General features: G+C 31.6%; 3 protein-coding genes and 1 long non-coding RNA gene across 6 annotated transcripts; 2 read left to right on the top strand and 2 right to left on the bottom strand.

Moving 5' to 3' along the window:
- The first annotated feature begins 1,586 nt into the window (after positions 1 to 1,586).
- On the top strand, positions 1,587 to 2,931 carry LOC117126767. Its single transcript, XR_004449578.1, has 2 exons — positions 1,587 to 1,679; positions 2,717 to 2,931. It is a non-coding gene; the product is annotated as an uncharacterized LOC117126767 (long non-coding RNA).
- A 97-nt stretch (positions 2,932 to 3,028) lies between these two features.
- LOC103828607 lies at positions 3,029 to 5,842 on the bottom strand. Its single transcript, XM_009104222.3, has 5 exons — positions 4,651 to 5,842; positions 4,458 to 4,554; positions 3,901 to 4,304; positions 3,588 to 3,828; positions 3,029 to 3,353 (listed from the first exon to the last, which is right to left on the bottom strand). Exons 1-5 carry the CDS (start codon positions 4,654 to 4,656, stop codon positions 3,334 to 3,336), a joined length of 768 nt encoding a protein of 255 aa, XP_009102470.1. The 5' UTR covers positions 4,657 to 5,842; the 3' UTR covers positions 3,029 to 3,333.
- A 5,323-nt stretch (positions 5,843 to 11,165) lies between these two features.
- Positions 11,166 to 13,735, bottom strand: LOC103828608. Of its 3 annotated transcripts, none has more exons than XM_009104226.3 (4): positions 13,520 to 13,735; positions 12,811 to 12,904; positions 11,513 to 12,588; positions 11,166 to 11,440 (listed from the first exon to the last, which is right to left on the bottom strand). In XM_009104226.3, exon 3 carries the CDS (start codon positions 12,573 to 12,575, stop codon positions 11,526 to 11,528), a length of 1,050 nt encoding a protein of 349 aa, XP_009102474.1. In that variant the 5' UTR covers positions 12,576 to 12,588; positions 12,811 to 12,904; positions 13,520 to 13,735; the 3' UTR covers positions 11,166 to 11,440; positions 11,513 to 11,525. The 3 variants fall into 3 exon arrangements, with proteins under 3 accessions (XP_009102474.1, XP_009102472.1, XP_018508792.1); XM_009104224.3 differs by having other exon boundaries at positions 11,513 to 12,598; XM_018653276.2 differs by having other exon boundaries at positions 11,513 to 13,645.
- Positions 13,736 to 19,430: 5,695 nt separating this feature from the next.
- LOC103828609 (glyoxylate/succinic semialdehyde reductase 1) lies at positions 19,431 to 21,153 on the top strand. Its single transcript, XM_009104227.3, has 8 exons — positions 19,431 to 19,670; positions 19,748 to 19,858; positions 19,942 to 20,043; positions 20,120 to 20,221; positions 20,316 to 20,431; positions 20,516 to 20,594; positions 20,664 to 20,834; positions 20,930 to 21,153. Exons 1-8 carry the CDS (start codon positions 19,566 to 19,568, stop codon positions 21,011 to 21,013), a joined length of 870 nt encoding a protein of 289 aa, XP_009102475.1. The 5' UTR covers positions 19,431 to 19,565; the 3' UTR covers positions 21,014 to 21,153.
- Positions 21,154 to 25,048: the final 3,895 nt, after the last annotated feature.

The raw sequence follows: 25,048 nt of genomic DNA on the forward strand, positions 1-25,048 counted from the left end.
TTATTACATAATAGTAACTGATTTCTTAGTTATTTAATACAAAATTATTATTTTAATATTTCATAATATGCAGAAAAATATAAAATAAGTATTTATTCTGCACAAGACGCATATCTTAACCTAAGTATGTATCCCTTTAATAATTTTAAATCTTAAACATTTTCTAAATTTCAGGCCAAAATAAAAGAAAAAAATTAGACTAAACTCAAAAATCAATATTTATATCGAGCAATAACCAAAATGGCACAAAAAGAAGAAAAATATCGAAGATAGATAGGATTGACACCTTAACGTAAACTTCTCATAACCATAATTAACATTTAAATTGCTAAATCATAATATAAAACCGACCTGGCATAGTTTCATTGTAACCAAATAGTAGGCAGGAGATGCTTCGGCCTAAACGTAAGGTTTTTTGCGATAAATAAATTTTTTGACCTAAAATATTTTTAAAAATGGGATCAGTTCAATAGTAAACAAATTATGTAATTAAAAAAAAAACTTTTTTAAGAGCCAAATATATTAATTCGATCAATAATATAAATTTTTTCTATACGATATTTCTTAAATAAGTTTCATATAAACTTATCATGCGCAAAGCGCAAGTCTTATCTTAGTCATACTAGGTAACTCGTGACTTGCGCGGAATGTGATTATTAGTTTCGTTATTTTTAATAAAAAGACATTAAATCTGTCTAATCTGGATATTAGGTCGGTTTTAATTTTTTTTTTTTAATCTTCTAAAATATAACTATTATTTTAAATTAATATTCATTTTAGTTTATTCGGTTAAAATGTTTGATTTTTTGGTTTTTGTTTTCCGGTAAAAACAAAAAATTAATATTATTTGTTTATTTTCATGTTCTGAATTTTAAATAGTCGTCATGCCGAACCAATAGTTTCATATTATAGTTTCTAAGCAGATGATAGTTTAAGAAATATAAAAGAAAATTATTAAGACAAATCATTTCACTACAATTTGGTCGGTAGTAAAAGAAGCATTAAGAAAAAATATTTCAACTTTAAAAAAAATTAGATACTTCAATTGTGGTGAATACTTAGTTACAAGGTGCTCACATCAAGGCGCACATGTATGTGTATATAAAAAGTATATAAAAATAGTTGACAAATATATAAAGATATTGTTAACTAATATTAAATGACATTTTTGTTCAAAATAATACATGAAAGATAAAACTAAAATTACTTTAAAATAAAAAGGCTTTGACATTAGTCATTTTCTCATATAAAGAAAAAAAAATTTTACCCGTAAATAGAAGTGGGTACATATCGAATATCAGGGTATTTGGAAGTATTCGTGTCGAATCTTTAACCACCTAGATATTCGGTGACTCGGATATCCGAAATGTTTTAGAATTTTAAAGAATATCTGATTTGATCCGTAAATAAAATAAAATTTTAAAAATAATTGAAAATTTTAATAATAACATTTTATTTAAAAATAAAACAATATTTAACTTTTTAAATTCTTGTACCTAATATAATAAATTTAATCCATAAAAATATTGTAAAACTGATATAAAGTATAATATATATAACGTATAAATGTATTTTTTTACATATATGTATATATGCATATAACAGATTGAATTAGATAATCTGTTCCTAAAAAATATTGGTATTTGTGATTTGCTTCTTTTTTGGATATTGTATTTTAGGTGGGGGTATTGGATTTAGAAGTTTGATGGAATTTAGAGGAATTATAGTTTCCATTAAATTCTACTGTTATTCAATTATGGATTTCATCAATTCTTTCAAATTCTTGTGTTATTGGTTTAAAGATTTGTAATCAAATTTCTAATTACTTTAAATTCTAGTGTTATTCAATATTTGATAGATTTTGTAGTAATAGCATTTCAAAAGAATTTAATGGAAAATATATAGTAAAAATGTGAAGAACCAATTCCCTACTCTTATGATGAGATTTGTAATCATCGTAAGAAAACACAACATATTGTTGGACATGAAGTAGTTGACGATCAGTCTGGACCTCCACTTGTTCCAGGAGTTTTTGTTGATCATTATCCCACCATATTTGTATCTTATCACACTATCGTAAGAAAACGCAACAACTACATCATCTCTATTTCTATGCTTTTCATTTGTTTCAAGAGTGTGGAAAAGAATGGCGACGATCAGTTTGGACCTCCTTCACAGAGTTGTATCTCGTGCGTCTTTACGGTCGTTGTAGTAACACAAATGTTTCCCATCGTATTGTGAATTTTAATTATGCAACGTCTACAAATAATATACCTGTATTTGAAATCCCTACAAAATAGTACCTTATCAAAAATACTAATTACAAAATTTCAAATTGTCGTTGATAATATATTTTAAAAAATAATATATCATAAAATCTTAATAAAATGGTACCTATCATTTTTTGAATGAGTTTTTGTTAGACCCTCTTCTATATATTCTAAGCAACCCTATATCAAAAAATCCCATATCTCTATAAAATAATGTTCTTTTTCTTTTCAATATACAAAAAAGATTCAAAAGTTTCATAGATTTTAGAGAAATTGATATTCTATCAAATTTATGTACATTCCATTAAAATCCATAAGAAAAAGTAAACAAAAGAAAATTATAAATGCATTAAAGTCTCATCAAATCGTTTAAACTACTGTAAAAAATATATTTATGAATTCAATCAAATTCTATTAAATTCCTAGATCCAATACCACCCCCTTAGTATTTGATTTGTTTCGTAGAGTTACAGATATCCAAATTTTTTGGTTCAGATCAAAACGGATAACGAATCGAATCAAAATATATAAATATTTTGCTCAATTGTATCCATTAACAATAAAAATAATATATATAGTTTGGCTTTTGATTCGTTATCTATTTTTATTCAAACAGAAAAATCTAGAGTTTTATTGGAATCATGCATGTGAGTTTTATATTTAAAAAAAACGCAAAGTACATAGTGTAAACACATTTATGAATATAGTGTGAATGTGTTAACATACTTATTATCAAATCATTGTGAGACTGCCACATATCTACTATAATATGAATGCATTTATTACAATGTTTATCTTTTAATATATAAGAGATTATATTATCCACATCATGCATATTGTATCAAAACTGATAATAGTTGCCAATACTGATACTAGAATTTAAAAACAATTAATTACTTTCTCATGTCGAAGCATCACATACACCGATCATCTATTATGAATTATATAAAATAAAACTGAAATTTCAGAAAAATAATAATTATAAATTAATCGCAAATGGTCCGGAGACGACGGAATTAATTGGTTGTACTCGCCATTGTCGCCATCCACATCTATCTTCTCGTCATAATTCTAACACCACAACTGCAGAATCAAAAATAATAAAGAGACATTAGAACAATAAACACAGTAACAAAAAGCATATATTTTATATATCAACTTTTATTTAAAAGTATTCAATATTAGCGGCCAGATTTTGGAGTTAGTTTTCGTATTTTAAAACTATATATATATATAAAACTTTTAAAAGAAAGTTTAGGTATATAAGAAATAAGAAAATTCCAAAATATTTAATTTTTATGTTAATGATGGTCTTACATTCAGAATCAGTGGTGATCCAGTTGCCTTTCCTGGATCGACATTGATAAGGTGGCTTAGGACCCAAGGAATCGAAGTTTGCTGGTGCAGAAACAATGGAGATGTGATCAGAGGAAGAGGATGTTGTGCAACTCTCACAACTCTCCCATCTCAAACTTATACTTGCACTACTCATTCTTTTTGATTCTTCATTCGCCTCTCTCATTGTCTTCAACTTTCTTCCGTTTCTTAACTCCATTATCTGCAAAACTATGCTTCATCAAGAACAGAAGTTACTAATCAATTTGAGTTCTTGTGAGATTGATATTCATACCTTAGGGGTAAAGAATTTGGCAGCCTTGTCGGATTTGGCTGCTGCAGCCCATTTAATAAGCTCCTTCATCCTTGAAAGCGTGGCCTTAGTTTTAGCTTTGGTCTTCTCGCTGTTCACCTTCTCTTTTTTGTTTTCTTCATGTTTCTCCGGTTCCAATGCTTTGATAGCCTTTTTCGGATCAAACCTTGTCAGTGGCACTTCCTTTTCTTCTCCTACTTGTGCCTTCATTTTTGCCATGGCACGAAGCAAATGTTCTCTCTTCAAGCTGCCAAGTCTTCTTAAATTCAGTGTGCTATAGAAACAAGCGCCAGCTACATCTTTTTGACACCATAACCATATTCTTCTGTAATTCCTCTGGTTTTTATGTTTAGGCCCTCTTGTTGATGACTTTCTTGTTCTCCGATCTGCGCAACCTTACATGTTAACTTGCAAAGCACAATAAAGAAACATATCCAAGCCAACCTGGTAACCTTCAACATCTTCTAATTAATTAACAATCTAGTGCTCTATACAATGTGATCTAACTTCGAAGGATCAAGAAATGTTTTGTCACTTACTTGTTAGAGTTGTAGCGGCTTCATGAGCAGTACCATTGGATGAAAATGACTCTGATTTGCCTATTTCCCTTCCTAACTTGAAGAGCCATTGAAAGACCTGGTCAAAAACTCAAAAGTTTAGACGCTTATAAATACAGTGATTTGTGTTATGGACACATGTGGCCGATACATAACGCATGTGACTATGACTAACCTCCATGTTCTGGCTGAAGATGCTGTTTGTATAATATAGTATAGAGCTTTTGTGATTATTCGCGTTTGAATAATGCTGGTGGGTCAAATACAGATCTGTCCCCCAAATGTGTTAAACATATTCTCCCTCACATATGATTAGAGACCTTGGAACAGAAGATGAAGACAAGACCTAGATGACTTGGAAAACAAAAAAAAAAGATAAGTGTTTTGACTAATTTGTTTGACTCAATCTAATTTGGGGTGTAAAAGCAAACACAACGTGGGATTGTATCAAAGTGGGGTTTTTATACATGTACATGCATGGTTCTTGTGGCTGTGGATGTTCGCTACTATATGTCGTAAAGGATGTCACTTAGTTTTAAAGCTTTGTTGCCATTATTTGTTGCCACACACTTGCAAGTCATGTCATTAAATTTCATGGGGTATCTCAACTAAATTTTCTGGAAGTTCGAATATTCTAGACCGTTCAAAGCATGAGTACATGTGTATGTAAGTTTACCTTTCTACTTGTTACTGGCGTTACATATTCAATAGTGAAGAATGTATATTATGATTCAAGGTTGTTTGATGATCATGAATAAACCTTACTTGTAAATTTTAATTTCTAAACACATACTTTAATTAGTCACTACAAGAAATCGATCAAATAGCCATAGAATTTTTCATAGCTAAAGAGGATCTATCGCTAAATGTAGCATGCGACAGATGGCTACGGACGAAAATCGTGGCATCAGCACCAACACTACCTCCGACCCCTTGCTATGTCGTAGCTTGCGCACAATGGATGACCGAGAGCACAGACCGTAGCTATTAGCTATAACGTAGCTACTCTGTTCCACATTGACAAATGACAATGCTTTCAGCAATAGATTAGCACTAAATAGCTACAAAGCTTAGCTACGACTTTTCTTTAGCAAAGTTATAGCAAATTCAGCTACGAATTTGGCTACAAGTGTTTTGTATCTAAAATATTGGATTCAGAGTTGCAGTAGCCAATTTTGTGGCTATTAGTAACGAAAAAAAATTAAAATCCTTACATAAAATTAGTAACGCCACCTCGGTAATAGCTGAGAGCTGACGGGATACAATCATAAAAGCATGTTCATCACAAAATAACCTAAACCAAGAAATAAGAATTAACAACATTAACAAGTTAAGAACTTGGCCGCAAAATGACCGGAACGCTGTCTGCATTCTGCTTAATCAAGAATTATTAAAACTAGATTTTTTAACCGCGCTACGCGCGGATAAGATATTATATGTATTTTTTAATTCTAAAAAGTAATGTATAATATTGTATTATATTATTTAAAGAATATAAATAAGACTACATAACATAAATATTTTTTTTTATATTTTCTTTGTGGAAATCATTATGTTGTTTGATTGTTGTACTTGATTCACATATTTACATAGGTATTTGTGATAGATGAATAACTATATTTTTTATTATCAGTAAATAATATATATATTTATTATATAATATAAGAAAAATGAAATTATTTACTTTTTAACAAACTTGTCTCATGTTGAGGACTCGGTTATAGACATATCATATTCGAAGGAAACATTTTTACACTTATCAATCTTCTTAACAATCAAGAAACAAATCTGAATATCAAAACAATATCTCATACGATCTCTTTATGGAATAACTGCTCTGAAAAAATTGAATTTGTGCATCAAAAAGGACTGGAAATGGATGTGCATATGTGTTATCTAAGTCAGCTTTACAAAAAACTATTTATAGTTCATATATCATTTATGTCAATCCTATTTTTTTGTCCATCATTTCTTAAACATCTTGAAATAAGTAATGTTAATTAATAATAAACTTTTGGCTCACAAAATAAAAATCAAATTTGTCTAATTATCTCTTAACTTGTCTAACTGATATATGTATTTCTCAATTCTAAAAAAATAATGTAGAATATTGTATTACATTATTTAAAGAATATAAAATATGACTACATAACATAAATATATTTTTTAAATTTTCTTTGTGGAAGTCATTATGTTGTTTGATTGTTGTACTTGATTCACATATTTGCATAGATATTTGTGATAGATGAATAACTATATTTTTATTATCAGTAAATAATATATATTGATTATATAATATAAGAAAAATAAAATTATTTACTTTTTAAACAAACTTGTCTCATGTTGGGGACTCGGTTATAGACATATCATATTCGAAAGATACATTTTTACAATTATCAATCTTATTAACATTGAAAAAACAAATCTACATATCAAAACAATATCTCATACGATCTATTTGTGGAATAACTACTCTGAAGAAATTGAATTTAGGCATCAAAAAGGACTGAAAATAGATGTGCAGATATGTTATCTAAGCCAGCTTCACAAAGTACTATTCATAGTTCATATATCATTAATGTCCATCCTATTTTTTTGTCCACCATTTCTTAAAAATCTTGAAATAACTAATATATACTAATTAATAATAAAATTTTTGCTGGAAAAAAAAATCAAATTTGTCTAATTATCGCTTAAATATTTTATTAATATGGTCTAAGAAGCTTTCAAGTGATATCATAGTTTAATTTATTAGTTTTTTTTGTTAATTTTAATTAATAATCAAATTTTTTGCTGGAAATTTTTTTGCTGATATCATAGTTTAATTTATTAGTTTTTTTTTGTTAATTTTTAGAGTTTTTTGTATTTAAGATTTTTTTCTATATTAAGCTTCTATTTCTTTCACTAAATTGATATATATATATATATATATATATATATATATATATATATATGTCATAAAAATTACCATCAAATCAGTTTTACTTATTTATTATTTTGTTTTAACGAAAATACACTTTTTAAATAATTTAATTTAAAGTAAAATTATAAATTAATTTGCTGTATTCTAACAATTTAATTGATTTAATTAATTTGCTTTGGTGGATAAATTAAAAAGTTTTCATATGAATCAGGGAAAGCAAGCTTATGTTGTTATATTATATTTATTTTGTGTATATAGAATCTATATATAATGCTAGTGTAATAAAGAAAGAATATTATTTTTTGGTAACTTCAAAAAGATACATTATTACAATTTGAAATGAATCAAAATTGAATAAAATGGTAATTAAATATTTGTAAATCTAATTGTTTAGTTGGATTCTCATGAAAAAAAATCGATTGGTTAAACAAATGTTTCAAAATTTGTTGTGGTATTGTTTTGTCTATAAATTATAAAATTTATTGAATTAATATATTTAATTATTGCATCCTTAAATAATATTTTATTAAGACATTAAGGAAATATGTTTTGAGTTGATTTGTCAAAATTGTACAAAAATCTATGCTTTTTCATATTTGTAACTTCAAAAAGATACATTATGACAATTTGAAATTAATCAAAATTGAATAAAATGGTAATTAAATATTTGTAAATCTAATTGTTTTTTTATCTTGTTTAGTTGGATTCTCATGAAAAAAAATCGATAGGTTAAACAAATGTTTCAAAATTTGTTGTGTTATTGTTTTGTCTATAAATTACAAAATTTATTGAATTAATATATTTAATTATTGCACCCTTAAATAATATTTTATTAAGACATTAGAGAAGTAGGTTTTGAGTTGTTTTGTCAAAATTGTACAAAAATTTATGCTTTTTTATATTTGTCACGAAAATTTATATGTTAAACTTACTTTTACAAAATTCTTAACTTTGTCACGAAAACAAAAATGTATGCTTTTTTATATTTGTCAACGTTCTCACACTTTCAAAGAATATATTAGCTTAGTCACTTACTTATTTTTTTTTTACAAAACAAAGTAACGGAGTCTTGAAAGTTGAATTCATATTATTCTAAATGTACATAAGAGTTTGTGATTACATACTTAGTGGTTCTTGTATATGTGTCCAAGAAAGTTTCAATGGCTTAGTGGTAACTGTCCTATATATATATCATACTAACCCGGGTTCGATCCTCACTTTTGCATTTTTTACGAAAAATAAATGAGATGACATGGCAATTTCGGGCTTTCTGATTGGTTGATTTTTTTATCCTATGTGGACACCCTCTCTATGGCTTATATCCCCCTTTTAGTATAGTATAGATATATAAGCATATTAAATTGTGAAAGGTATAGGAGAACATGCAAGAGTCGCATGGAACATTTTGAGTACGAAGTTATTACCCATGTTACATGAAAATGGAAGAGGATGCTTAGCATATGAAAGGGTAGAAATGAGATTTATTTTTAAAAAGTTAGGAAGTGAATATGTATTGGAAGCGTATATCCATTTATATATATATATATATATATATATTGAAATATAAGAATTTTATAAAATTTAGGAATAAAAAGTATATGTTTAAACTTAATATTAAGCATTTATTCATTTATTCATTTATAATAATTTTGAAGTGAGTCGGTGGTTATTACTAATTAATCCATTAAAGTGACAAATATGTAGAAATAAAGTAACTCAGAAAGTAAAAAACATAAAAAAATAAATTACAACAAAATAATCCACGAAACAGAAATATGATGAGTATTATCTAAAACAGACACTTTGAAATACCATATTCAATTAGAATAATTTTAAGAGAGACCCACCCAATATTATACAGTTATTCTGTTTCTCTGCTTAAGAGCTCCGCTCAGCCTCTAAATTCCAGCCTCCTACTCTTCTTTTGGTTGAAGATTTAAAGATTATCGCAGATTGAAATCAAGATTTAAACATGTTTCTTTGTCCTTTTCAAAAAAAAAAAACTATGTTTCTTTGTTTAAGAGCTCCGCTCAGATATAGGAGACTAGAAATCCTTCTGAACATGTTTTTGGTGTGCCATTTGATCTCATACCTGATGAAAATATTGATGCGGCAAAGTTCGAGTTCTAGTATGGGTCAGATAATTGGAATGGTCAACGCAGTGTGGGCTAAAAATCAGGTCCGAAGTCTTTTGTCCACAACATTGGTCATGGATGTTTCCTTCTCCGAGTTACGGATGCTCGAACAAGAGAGATTCTTTTCTCGACATAGCTGGAATATTGCAGGCTCACCTATGTTTGTGGGTTCCATGGTCTTCTGATTTCTCACCTGATGAAGCCCCACTTACTAATGTTGTCGTTCCAGTGGAGATGCAAAATGTTCCTTATCTACTTTCCAACAACAGAAGCTTGATTAGAATTGCAATGGCCATTGGCAAAACTATCTCAATGTCTCTAGAAACAAAGAGAAAATATAAATTTCAAGAGGTAAAGATGTATGTCAAAGTTGATCTCCCTAAAAGACTTCCTCATGCCGTTGTTTTGGTTTCTCCAATGGGAGGGAGGTTCTTATAGAGGTTTCATACCCATGGTTCCTTGTTAATTGCGTGTCATTTTTGAAGTACGACCACAAAAGGAGGAATGTTGGGCGGGTGTTCTCAAGGATCTCTTGAGAAAATAATCAATCTATTACGGAAACATCTAGGAGGCGTTCTAAGTTATCAACATAGCAACTCAGTACTTGAAGAAGAGGCATTAGGAGTGTTTCAAAAAAAAAAAAGAAGAGGCATTAGGTGGAGGGAAAGACGTTCAGGTCTACGAAGAAGCTGAAGTAGGCATAGTTGATGTGGTAAAGATAGATTATATTACGGAGAGAATACAATATATGTGTGTAATGGGGGCTGTGATTTGAAAGACTTTGTTTGTGCTAAAACTAAGTAAATAATTATTGTACACGGTTGAAACTGTAACCTACTAATAATTAATGTATTTTCAGTTGAGCTGCTTTATTTATTTTTTTATTTTTTTGGGTGGCTTGGAGGTTTCAATATTTTTGTAAAATTATGCGTGGCTTTGGTCTTTTTTTTTACAAAAATAAAATAAAAATTGTTGTGTGGGGTGGTACGTATCGATTTAAATTCCATTCCCGGCACAAAATCTGCGAGATCGAACGTGTTACGGTTCATACCCGCATGTGATATTTACGTGTGACGTGCCCATATCTCAACCTGTGAGGTACATCAACTCTTCAACTTCAAGTACAGCACCCCAGTTTGGTCCCAAATTTCAGTTATGATAACTGAACTGAGTCTGCCCTAACGTGTCCGAAATGTGTTCTTTACGTCAAATTCTAAGAGAAAAAAGCTCCAAATTTATTTTAAATAATTTCACTAATAAGTATTACTATAAAACTCATTGAGATAGTTTCTAAAATCACTCAAAACAATTTTTTTTAATTATATTTTGTCAATGCAATTTTGCTATATAGTATGCCGTAATTTCGTAATTTACAATATAGTATTACATTTTACCATATAGATGAGAAACTTCATGTCAACATCAACCAAAAACAATTTTTTAATGTGTTATTATTTATGTTTCTACAGATTAAATATATCATTCATAATTTTTATTTAAAAATGAATATATATACTAAAAAACTTTACATTAACTAAATATAAAAATAAAGGTAGAGTTTTTAATCCTACAAACCTATATAAATGTGGAGCTGGCCATGATTGCAAGAACTTAAGAGGAAATCACCTAGTCAACAGAAAAAAACACCTACATTTTATCATATACTACTAGATAAGAAGCTTCCATGTCAATAACAATAAAACACAAAAGCAAACATGTTTTCAATGTTTAACAATAAATAAAAAAAGACATTGCATAAAACCATACTTCAGCATACAATGAGCGACTTGACGAAGCTCAGAAAATGACATTTACATAAAAACACCAAACAAATCCTACGGCTCTCGGGGGATTTCAGCAAAACCTTTCCCTTTGCATCGGTCTGGTTCTGACCCGAGAGATAGCACCTAGACACAAAACCAGTTTCAGTTATTGCAAAGGCTTTTTCTAATACCCTAATGATTCATATCAAATTTTACCAAGACAATGGCTTTATCGCGGATGGTTTCCGCTTGATCTTGGACGACCAAACCTTCGTCTTCTTCTTGGAACATGATTGGAACCATCACCTGTTTCGTTTTGCAAACGCAACCCTTCACCATCATCATCATCATTGTCTTCATCTTGTAGACCCAATAGATTCTCCCCCCAAAGATATCGCCTATCTGAAGAAGAACGGCGATGAGTGTTCCTCCACGCCCTCGACCTGTGAGATCTTGATGCACCTCCGCCACTGCCACTACCACTAGACCCTCCGTTGTTTTCAAGCGACCCAATCATCTGAAACAATACGAAAGTAGTCCAAATGTCGCTGCTGCTGTTGCCGCCGCCTCCATTTCCGGCTTCCCTCTCACCTGGGAACCTATCTCCGTTTTCTATAACGTAGTCTCCTACAACCACAGCACCGGGCATGGCAGAACGTATTGCACTGACTATATCTCCATACTCCCTCTGGTTCTCGAGGCGTCTCCAAGCTCTCTCTCTCGTCGGATCAGTGTCTGAAGGACGAGACGTTGGGTGGATCCTTCTTGCATGTCGGCGCAGATCCTGGTAGTTACCCGTGAATGAGCAAGACTCTCGTGAACAGCTTCTGTTCTTCATGTCGAGATAGCTTCTCACTTCTTCTACCACCTTAAATCCTAAAACAGTACCACGGCAAAGAGGACATTTCAAATTCGTGGTTTCCTCTCCCACTCCACTCCTCCTCAGGGACTCAGAATCCCTAACAGCGACTTGGTTTCCAGGCACGCGGTGGAAAGTGGTTTGAGGTTCGTTAATGTTTGCCCTTGAAGCAGAGTTTGGCTCGGGATTGGGATCAGTTGGGGGTTCGGAGTGCAGTTTCTTGAACCTGTCGAGGCAATTGGAGTGACGGTAACTGGTGTCACAGATGTAAGACCTGCAACCTTTGTCGTGAGAGGTGCAGAGCAGGAGAACAGCATTGTGAGGGTGATCCATGCAGACAGGACATGAAACCTCATCCAGTACTTTGTGAAGAGCATTAGGATCTGACTCGGGACTTAATTTTCGCTTTACCCCAGCCATCTTGTTCTAAACACTGTGTAAAGCTACTCACGCATACAGTTAGAAAAACTTATTGACTTTGTCAATTAAAAGGCAAAATTTACAAGAGAAAAAAGACATTGATTTACATGAATCAAAAAAAACAAATCAAGATTCAAGAACCAAGTGAAAAACATAAGAAACATATACATGGTGTTGAACTTATAATAAATGAGCTTGGACAAAGAGAGAGATAATTAGCTGAAAATAAACTTACCGAAAGAGATCAATCAATCTTTATTAGGAGGCTGTTGAAAATCTACTTTGTTACTATTTGAGGGGCTGAACTTTTAACTTGAAGATCACTTTTTCTGAACAAAACCACAAATACAGCATATATATAAATTAAGTAAAGCACAATAAGCAGTTGGGAAACCAAAGTGTCCTAAAACCTGCATCCTCAAACAAAAAAAGAGAAACTTATAGCATGATTGTTCATTAACACACAACTAGGTAGGTCCACACATATACATATTCATAGAAACCACTGTCAAGTTAGTAGCATCATCATTGGAAGATAATAAACAATAGAATCCTACAACTTGTTTGCTCCTTGAGACATTAGGGATTTACTAAGAGAGTTTGGCTTGAATTAGAAGAAACCAAGAGAAGGCACTCAAATCACAAGTTTAAATCATTAGAAATAAGATTCCTTATTCCTAAACATGATTATAATATCCAAATCTCTCTGACAAATTCACAAACTTTCAACAAAGAGTTAACACAAGAAAGCACTCAAATCCCAAGTTTAAAACCTTTGGAATCTTTAGTCAATTTCACAAACTTTCAACGACGCGACCAAATATACTCACAATCCATACATATTTCAACAAAAATAAAATCAATGGATCTACCAAGAACTAGATCCCGATCAATACGACATAACGTGGATTAAAAATCAAATAAAAATCGGGTGAGGAATTTACAAATCGAAGGTTTTTCCGTCTGCAGAGGATTCGATTCTGATGGTAACCTCTCTCTCTCTCTCGATCCTCTCCCTCTCTCTCTATCTATATGAGAAGATTGGAAGATGCTGAGATTTAGGAGGAAATTGGGTTCGGCGTAACAATGGAAGGACAATCGATGATTTCACTCTTATTTACGGTTATTTTTATCACGCCAAACAAACAAACATCGCACTCGCACCCCCTTTTTTTTTATTTTTCTACAATTTTTCCCAACATTATTTTTTAAAGTTTAATTAATTGAAAACTAAAAAGAAAATGGACATTTAAAAATCAATAAAAGTTGTCATACTCTTCATTAATCTCAAAAATATACATGCTCTTCATTAATCTCAAAATATCACTCTTTTATTGACCAAACCATTCTATATTAGATTATATAGTCAACATAAGTTGTCATCTATTTATTTGTTGTTTTGTTATTCTCATTTAATTTCGTTTAGAAACTAAAATAATCAATAAAATATTTTAATTTAAACGCTTAAAACCTTAACTGATTTCATCTCTCTGTTTTTTAAACTCGAAAACATCTCTTCCAAATTAACACAGTGAAATGGTGAGAAGAAAATGTTTTATGCAACATTGAGAAAGATAATGGAGGTGAGCATATGAACCTATAGTGATGAATGAACCAAATAAATTTGAAAGCAATTATGAAGATGAGTGCAAACCTATAACTAGTGATAAATTTATACTGTTTGGTTGAGGTTACAAATGAGGTTTAAGCATGGTTTTGAAAACCGGTCCGACCATGACTCGTTGAAGAACCAGAGTCGGGTTCGGTTTAAAATCCGGATTTGAACAAAACCGTTAAAACCGGCTAAAAATTGGTAAAAACCGGTGATCCAGGTCAACTTCAAACATGGTTCTAAAAATCAACATATAATTAATGTGTTTTCAGTTGTTATTCAAATTTAGTATTTCTTAATCAATGTTTGACTATCATTATTTAATTTGTTTTTTTATCTATTTTTGTTTCATAAGAAACAATGTAAAAAAAATATTTTTAGCTATCATATACTATTCTTTTTTTTTCCATATTTATAAAAAAAATATAATTTTAGTTGTAAGAATAAATAAATACGGTAATATGAACAGTCAATCATTTGGTTTTTATCAATTTCAGTTTACATAATATTCACTTGTTTATAGTATATATATAGCTAGATTTATGTTTATTGTTTATTTTCTACTTAATAAAGGAGAACATATAACATATTATATGTATAACTACTTTGTCTTAGGTCCATATAGTGTAAATATATAATTATATATATTTAATTTTTAAAAACAGAAAACCCGGTTTGACCGGTTGAACCGATCCAACCAGTCAAACTAGTAGCTATACCGAGTCGGTATCAACTTCCTATGTGTGGAGCTACTTGTTCTTTCTCTATATCCACTTGGTCTACATTTTGATCACGACAATTGAATGCCAAATACTGCAACTCCATCCAAAGGATACACTTGGTTCAAAATGTCTAGGGGATCTCAATCTATATTGTTTCACAAAATATCGTTTCTTTCTTTACAAATGTACCATGGTATCCATGGAAATTTATAATTTGTCATATTTGTTGAGTTTTGTCAGAAAATAGTCCATATTAAGAAATATTGAAAGCATTTGGAATCTTCTCGGTTTGTTGGAATACTAGAAAGTGTCCATGTTTGTTGTGCGGGTGGGCATTAAAAATGAGATAATTGATAGTCTCCTCTTCTGCTCCATTTATGTTGCATCTTATCCCTCGTGTTGTTATTTTTTATGAGATATGTGAGATTATCAAGATGTTGGTGTGAGAGTGATGAAAAATCAAAGATGAGTTCGACTTGAGTCTTGTAATGGTGAGATAGATGAAAGAATGAGTGTAAGCAGATGAGAGTATGTGTTGTGAGAGATTGAGAGAGATTGAGAGATTAGAGAGACTTGAGGATGCAAACATAGAGATTAGAGAGAGTATAGAGAGATTCATTAACAGAAAATAGTAAAGAACAAAGGAGGGGAAACCCACATTCAGCTTGGATTACAAAATTCATCTTATATAAGCTTTACAACTCTTAAAAACTAAATCTAAGATACTAACATAATCAACATACGCACTAATATTTAGCCTTATTTGAGCAAGATCTTTAGTTTTGATTGATTAGTTTGACCAAACTTCATTTTGCATATCCATAATCTGTGTTATATATCTTGAACGGTCGTGCACACAAAGTTTCCCATTATAATAAACGACCCATATTTGATTTCTTAATATACACAGAAAATAAAGACCATAATAATGATATGCATTAATCCAATATTGAGGAGAGATTCACTCTGAACACAATTTAATAGTCTCACTAACATCGTAAAGCCAATTTCATATATTTCATAGTCTATTCCAAAACTAAAACTAATTTGGTCGCTTCAATACTATTAAGCCGGTTAGATCCTATATATAACAACACATAAACACAATTTTAATGTTGTACGTATATATAATAACACATAAAACAATTTTAATTTTAATATACTAACCTAATAAAGTAATAATACATGACTCACTTCTCTTTCTAATGCGTACTGTATGAGTTCAACTCATTAGAATTGTTAGCGTGTTCACAAGGAGCAAATATGCCATTGTACGTCTGGTAGCAAGATTTTAAGTTAAATTATGGGAGCTAAAACAATTATGTCATATTGGCTTCGGTTGATGATTTTAGAAGATGTTAGAGGATGTATCGTGTGGCTACACGTAGTAGCAAGATTTTTGAAGATGTATTTTTAGTTTTACAGATTTAGTTTAGGAAAAGAGATCCGTAAACTAAACTATAGACGCAGACCATTTGTTAAGTTATTTAATTTTTTAAGAGAATAAATTGTTATTTTAAGATTTGTCCAAATTATTTTAAAGTTCCTACGTAAATAATTAAAAAAATGTTTTTTTTTGACGTCAAACGTCCATTCTATTTCTCAAACTTGAGATGGTCTGCATAACCAGACCGGAATATAACAACCAATAAAAAGTAACTCCTTACGAAAAGTTCTTGCAGTCTTAGCTAAAAAATCAAAGGACTGGTTTTGCGCTCGTGGCACATGGATGATCTTGAAGTCCGGGAAACAAATCTGCAGCGTCTCTATCTTCTCCAATTCTGTCGCGAAGCTTGGCCACTCTTGAGGTTCCTTTATCATTGTGATCAGCTCTTTGCAGTCTGTTCCAAAGCTCTGGCACGGCGAGTGTTGAAGCATATTCTCCATCGCCCATCGCAGTGCTTCTACCTCCGAGTGCAGTGCTGATTCACAACGAGTGAAATTCCGTATTCCCATAAGTTGCACGTTTTCCGCGCTGTCAATCCAGACTCATCCACATCCACGATCCATCTAGCAGGCAAATACTACCCAAACATTAAGGCTTGGTTCACCTCATTATTGTTGGCCTATCCTACTGGTGCAATCATCTCATTTGCATTAAACCATGCTTGACACTCACTTTCTGCATGTCGAACTAGCTCCAAAGGATCTCTATCTATACCCCTGAAAAGTTTATCATTACGAGCCTTTCAAATATACCATATTATCCAAGGATAAGGATCCCTATCTTGGTCTGGCTCTATGATAACATTCTTCCTCCAGAATAGATAGTCCATGTTTGTGTAGACGCTCGGCAGTGGAAATATCCCTGGACTTGTAGGAGTTGCTGATAAGGACCATACTTGGAGAGCTGGTGGACATTCAAATATTGCATGAGTTACAGATTCTTTTGTTTCTCCACACCTCGGGCAATAATTATCACACATCATATTCCGCCTTACTAGGTTCCTCGTCACTGCCACCTGACCCGTTATCAATTGCCAAATAAGATGACACATCTTCCTTGGCGCTTTCAGCTTCCAAGCAAAGGCTTGAAGCTTGGTGATACTTGGTTCCAGCACTTTCTTTTCCTCTTCTGACTTCAATAGATTTTGAGCAACCCAGTATCCATATTTAACCGTATATTGTCCATTTCTCGTGTAACTCCAGCAGAATGTATCACGGCGATGACTAGAACTTGTGTCCATACTGCGAATGAGTGGTATGTCTTCAGGATGAACATAATCCTCTAGTAACCTTACATCCCATTCCTTCATTTCCTGGTTAATGAGGTCACTAAGTCTCATATTCGGGTGCATCACTAGCGCTACAGGTGTAGCTGGTCTAGCAGGCGTAGTTGGAATCCACGGATCCTCCCACACATTGACTTCATAACCAGAATGAATCTTCTGTCTAATCCCCAGACTCAAAAGTTTCCTTGCGGCGTAAATGCTTGTCCACACATATGATGGGCTACTTGCCGAGATTGCCCTTAACGGCGAGGTCATCCTATAATATCTGCCTTTCAGCACTCGGGCAACCATCGAATCAGGGTACCGAACCAATCTCCATAATTGCTTTGCCAATAGTGCTAGATTAAACTCATGAATTAAACGGAATCCAATCCCGCCCTCTTCTTTAGGTAAACAAACCTTTTCCCATTTTGCCAAGTGTATACCTCTTTTTGGTGGGTTCGAGCTCCATCAAAATTGTGCAATGGCACTAGTAAGGTTTTCACAAATCTTCAACGGGAGCAGAAATTAAAAAAAATGTTATGTGTTGACACTTTAACAAGTTTATATTGTAATCTGTGCCAAATTGAAGTTACAATTTTTTACTAAACCCTAATCAAGGAAGCATAAACCCAAATAGAATGTATATAATATAGTTTACTATACACAAACTTCTACTTAGTAAATCTAAACCCTAAGCAGTAAGCTATAAACCTCTATTCTATCCATATGTGGTCCACAATTTAATCAGTGGTGTGTCTTGTATAATTTCCAGTAGAGGTTTAAGTGAGATACAATAGTACATGTGTAACCGAGATAGAGTAGTATACACGCAATCCGGTAAACATTAACTTCTTCATGCATTCATCTTCTTTTATCTATGTTTATTTATATGATAAAACAATTAAAGTGATGTGGTTCCTTTTCTTTCGCAAGTTATGCGAAAATCACATAAATTATAGACCACATATGTTGGTGTCAACATCACTCTTTATTATTTGTAACCGATAAATATATATATTTTACATGGTCGATGTGAACTTACCTTCTTCCCTTCACCTGCTACTTGTATGACAAAAGATTATAACCGGATGAAAGGAGACATATTTATTACTTCCTTAATTATGTCAAAATCATTGACCTGCTTTTAATTAAACTACCAAACTTAGATATCTCGTAAATTCTCTCTTAAAAAAGTTATGTGTTGACACTTTAACAAGTTTATATTGTAATCTGTGCAAAACTGAAGTTGCAATTTCTTAAAAAAATTTCAAATACTCCTTCTGTTTTTTAATGTTACATATTTTACTTTTTTCACACATTTTAATAAAACATATTAAATTTGCATAATTTTTTGTTTTTATTTTTGTTCTATAATTTTAAGCCAATAAAAACTCAGTAAATGCAATTAAGTTTTTTGAACTTTGCAATTAGTTAATAAAACATGTCTTGAAAATGTAAAAAATAGATCTTTTTAAAACAAATTTTTTTTCTAGAATATATAATATTGAGGAACAGAAGGAGTAGTATACAAAAATGTTTTTATGGTCATATATTCTTTCAGATCCCATAAAAATACATCTGTTACAAGAATGTTGTAGGAGATCAATTTATATGCCATAAACTTTGATTGTGTTTCCAATTTTAAAGCAGATTACGATCGGATTCTATCTCGAAGGTGAGAGAGAAGTAGAGAACTAAAAAAAAAAAAAAGATGATAAAAGTAACGAATTTTTTTGTTTTTTTTAACCACTACTGAAATATTTAATTATTTTGTATAAAATAATTATTTAAATTAAATAAATTTAATACAATAAAAACCGCAAGATGCCAGACGACGACGTACACATATTGCGCCTGCTTCATTCATCTTATTTTTTATCATCATCATTCATCGTCGCTCAAACACACAGAGGAGAGAGAGAGAGAAAAAGTAGAGAGAAAAATGGAGATTGGTTTTCTGGGCTTGGGTATCATGGGAAAGGCCATGGCAATGAATCTGTTGAAACATGGATTCAAAGTTACCGTCTGGAACAGGACACTCTCCAAGGTAAGAAAAAAAAAACATTTTTTCTTTCAGATCTGATTTAAAGTTTTGAGGATTATTTTGATTGATTCACGGAACAGTGTGATGAACTTGTGGAGCATGGAGCTTCAATGGGTGAGACTCCAGCTCAAGTAATCAAGAAATGCAAATACACTATCGCTATGCTATCTGACCCTTGTGCTGCTCTCTCGGTATATATTTCGAATCTGCTTCTTTTAAGCTTTGATGATAAAATTTACAATTATTGTTGTGGTGTCTGGTTTATTACTACAAGGTTGTTTTCGATAAAGATGGTGTTTTAGAGCAAATCTGTGAAGGAAAAGGGTATATCGATATGTCAACAGTTGATGCAGAGACTTCCTTAAAGATCAACCAGGTTTTAAAATCTTTTCGGATTATGATGAATCAATGATTAGACAAAAGAACCATCGATAAGTTTGTATAAATGGCAGGCAATCACTGGGAAAGGCGGTCGGTTTGTAGAAGGTCCTGTTTCAGGTAGCAAGAAGCCGGCAGAAGATGGCCAGCTCATCATACTTGCTGCTGGTGACAAGGTAACATTACATCTCAAAAACAGAACCTTTCTAGTTTTGACTTTTTAGTAAGAGGTTGGTACGTATTTCAATCAATATGCTGCTGCTTTGCTAGTCCCTTTTCGATGAAACGGTCCCAGCTTTTGACGTATTGGGGAAGAAGTCTTTTTACTTGGGACAAGTCGGGAACGGAGCTAAGATGAAACTTGTAGTCAACATGGTCATGGGAAGGTGAACATCTCTGTCTCTCTTTCTTGACTATTTAAAGTAATACGAATGGAAGAACTTGGCTTCATGACATGTTATTTTACACAGCATGATGAACGCGTTTTCTGAGGGGCTTGTATTAGCTGACAAGAGTGGACTTAGCTCTGACACTCTTCTTGATATTCTGGTGAGATATGTTTAGAACTTGACTAGTGAGAGATATGGCTGTTAATTGGTTGTAATGTTTTTGGGGCAGGATCTTGGTGCAATGACAAACCCGATGTTCAAAGGGAAAGGACCTTCGATGAATAAGAGTAGTTACCCACCTGCGTTCCCGTTGAAACATCAGCAGAAGGACATGAGGCTAGCTCTTGCTCTTGGCGATGAAAACGCTGTCTCCATGCCTGTAGCTGCAGCTGCAAATGAGGTCAGTTACTCGTAAACACCAAGAATATTATTGAGTGTTGGCATCATAAATCTTTTTTTCTTAAAACATGCATCTTTCTGTTTTATTTCGAACAGGCTTTTAAGAAGGCGAGAAGCATGGGACTTGGAGATCTGGACTTCTCTGCTGTGATTGAGGCTGTGAAATTCTCCAGGGAATAGTAGTTAAACTATTGGAAAAAAAACCTGAAATGATTGTTGTCTTCCCAAAGACAGAGTATTACTCTACTCATGATTTGGCCAAGAACACATTTTAATCCTTCACCAAATAAGACGTCTTTTAAAACGCAGTCCGTATCTTACCTCTTTTGGTTTGTGTAACAAATGCAAGAGCTTGATAATTAGTGAGATATAAGATTTCTAATCCAAAAATTCCATAACGTTCATAATAGATTTAAACACAGCACCTGACATTTCAAAAAAATATACTGTATGTGGTGTTTTGACTGATTCGGTTTTGATCAAAAATTTTAAGGTTAATCTGTTCGGCTTAGAAAAATACCTTATACATTACTTAGGAAGTGATTTTTTTTTTAATGTTTGGTTAAAAATGATAATATGGGTTAGTCAAAAAAATGATATGGCTTCACTATAACATGTACAAATTTAATGGAAAAGACTTTGATTTTTGATAAGATTAATAAAATAAAAAGTTACAGAAACTGTCTATATAACACATAAATTATATTTATAATTTTTATTAAAATTCTATAAATAATTCAAACTGTAAACATAAGTTTTTTCATTAAAATGAACTTGTGATAAAAGAAGTAAGAATTTCGTATAATTTTTCATATTTTCATCAAATTAGTTAAAAAAAGTATTTTAACCAATAAACTGTGACAATTTTTGATATTTGTTTTATGAACAGTTGAGTATTTAAGTTATACTTGGATCCAAAGGTATATAGATGATTAATCGAGATTTTAATTTATTGAATTTATTTGGATGTAAATTTATACAATAACTTTTGTGTGATGATTATTGATTTAATGAGATAAATAAAATAAATAAATTTTATTATGTAATAAAATTTTAAAAATCTACCCGAAACTTAATTTTAATTAACTTGACTAAACAGAAATAAATTTAAATAATAAATAATTATTTATGATTTTATTTGTATTTTTAAACCAATAAAATGAAATTTATATTTCTATTTCTATTTATATATATATATATATATATTTTGAAAATTTTATTTCTATGCATGGCACAAGAAACCAACTAGTAAACAAGTATAGTTCGGCTATTTATATATATATATATATATTGTAATTTCAAATATTTCGTTTGGTTTAGGGAAAACCAGAACAAAAATCCGGTTTGGTTCCATCTGCTTCGTAGTTTATGCATAGCCCTGCCCCCTCTCTATCTATGCGAAGAGAAAAAATTTGGAATAAGATATGTGGAGAGATGGTTTCCAACGCTAACGAAGAAGGAAATCGACCGGATGATCAGAGACACGATCAATATAGTGCTTATGTTGCGATTTGGCCGTAGCTCCGACAAAGATTTTCCTCACCTTGATGACATTTTATACCTTCACTTTGATTTCTCTCTCTCTGAATCAATTTTTTTTTTCTTTTTGTTTTCACGTCTCTATTCACCCAAAATCCCTAATTTCAAAAAATTTCAGCTTGGCAAATCGGTGAGAGATGTCTCGAATTTGCTACGATAGCTTTGTTGATGCCGATTCGGATCAAGTTGAAGTTTATGTCAAGTACTTCGATATCGCTCTATTGTCTTCCACGATCTTATTCTTTAATGCATATCACATGAAATTGGATTCTGGCTAGGTTCTTGTTTCACATGAAAATTTACAAAACTTTAATTTTTCAAGTTAATTCTGATTTTGTAATGTTTTACAGTATTGCGGTTCATACTATGGATTGGTAAGTTTCACCAAAAACAAGACTTTATTAATGTTGTTGAGGTAAAACATTTCAATATATCCTATGAGATTTTAGGAGATATAAACAATTTTTTAAAAAATTAACATATATTTTCCATAATTTTGGAGTCCAAAATCAATCTTCCATTAAGTTTTGTACAGATCCGACCATGTACAAAGGAACGATGAAAGTGGAGGTGATTGTTCATTGCCAGAAAATACCAAATTACCAACTCTTATACAAGAATGTGTAGAGCACACTGATTTTATTCTTCTTTTAATATAAGTATGTTTCTCATCTCGTGTTGGAATAATAGTATTTGACATTTTGTATATTTATATGTATTTTTCACATAAGTAGAAAAATGAGATAAATAATGGTGAAATTGATAAACATGTTTCTTGATTCTTCTGATGTTTGTAAGAATCAGGGTTTGTTTTTCTTTTCTTACTTGTAGTACAAATTATATTGAGATGGGGGCCGTTTTTATTTAAGTGAATTGAGGAGAGAAGCCGGTTCTACATCTCGGCACTGTTCCATCATTTTAGGAGAACATAATTTTGGTATGGGAGGGTGAGTGTGTTCTTCACAGTCCCCACCTTTTAAAGAGGAAATAGATGCACAAATAGTGGCTATTGTTTTGAGATAAATGAAAAAAAAACATTGACTGTCTCACCAATGATTCCCCCACGTTGCATATCTGAATAAGGTTCCCTTCCTGTTAAAATTTCCTATAGCAAAATGTGAGATTCCGTATGAAAATACATCGATCTGTTCAGACCGAGAAACATGAATTGTGTTCTAATGAAAGATAAAAATCAGGGTTGTAGAACTAAAAAAAACATTGTTTAGATTAGTTTTTACATACTTTCTCGAAAACACATGTGCTGCTCCCGCTAAATAGTCTTGGAATCGGAAATTTCAAATTTGTACAATCTAATTTGCAAAAACACTCGAATGAATTTTGTAGTGCGGTGCTTTAGATATCATGTATTATCCGAATCCAAATGAATATCCTAAAAATCTGAATAATCTAAAAAATGAATTTGAAAAGTGTATGAGTATTCAAAACCTAAATAAATATTTTCATATTCAGTTTTGTGATTATTTTGATTATTATAAAATATATAGTCAAACTATTATTAACCAAATCCAAATAACTTTAGATCCAAAATAGTATAACATATAATAAAATATATGTACCCTAAGTATTATTAACCAAAGCTGACTCGAACATATGTAAATTCTGATCTGTTTAGATGGCTTCATCTTAAATCCCAAAAATGCAAAAAAAAATTGACATGAACAAAAACGTCTAAGCCTATGTACAAAAGTCCTTTCAGTGTTCATCTGGTTCCTCCAGACACCAAAGTGTTAAGTTTTATCCTAGACAATTCAAGATCTCTACCTGCTTAAATCACAATTTCATGCATTAGATTCTTGGAGAAACAACGGGAATGAGATCTCCATCAATATGTTTCCTTGAATATAGCCTGTTGTGGCTCTCCTAAGTTGACGAGTAAATTCTACAAGTGTAAATATTCCATACCATTCTCAGCATCTATTGCAAATTATTATTTTTTTCGATCGTACAATCTAGTGTTAATATTTTTCTGATACCATGTGTTTTAAATGGTGAAAATATATCATTATTGTTACAAATATTATGCTTAGTATTAGTTAAGTATTCTAGATATCATTAGTTAACTAACATAGTCTAATAACTTCATACAAATAGGGAGTTACCTAAGCTGTAGATAAAACAATTTAAAAATTGAGTTCTGATTTTTTCTATGTTGAGACCAAATTGAGAAAGAAAAATAATTTTTCTTAAAGATAATATGCATAGAAAGTTGTCGAAACTATTACATATTATGGTGAAGAAAAATGATTGCCAGCTACCCGAAGTATATACCACCATATGGTGAAACATCTAGACTAATACAATGTTACAAGAACTACACGTAGTATATATTTTCCATACAATGTGGAGGCTAATAAACAAGCCACACACCCTCTTTTCTAGAGTTTTTAAAGGACGGTATTATAGGAATGCTTCACCTCTTGAACCGATCCGTTCTTACTCCCCGTCATATAGCTGGCGGAGTATTATATCTGCTAGATCTTTGGTTTGTAAAGGACTAATTAAAAGGGTGGGAACAGGTTCATCTATTTCGGTATGGAATGATCCTTGGATCCCAGCCACTCGCCCGAGACCAGCAAACAAAAAATTTCAAAATAGTTACCCGGACCTCACAGTGGATTCTCTCATTAATTCGGAATCCCGAACTTGGAACCTTCA

The sequence above is a fragment of the Brassica rapa genome, chromosome A07 (genome assembly GCF_000309985.2).
Source record: "Brassica rapa cultivar Chiifu-401-42 chromosome A07, CAAS_Brap_v3.01, whole genome shotgun sequence".
NCBI lineage: Eukaryota > Viridiplantae > Streptophyta > Magnoliopsida > Brassicales > Brassicaceae > Brassica > Brassica rapa.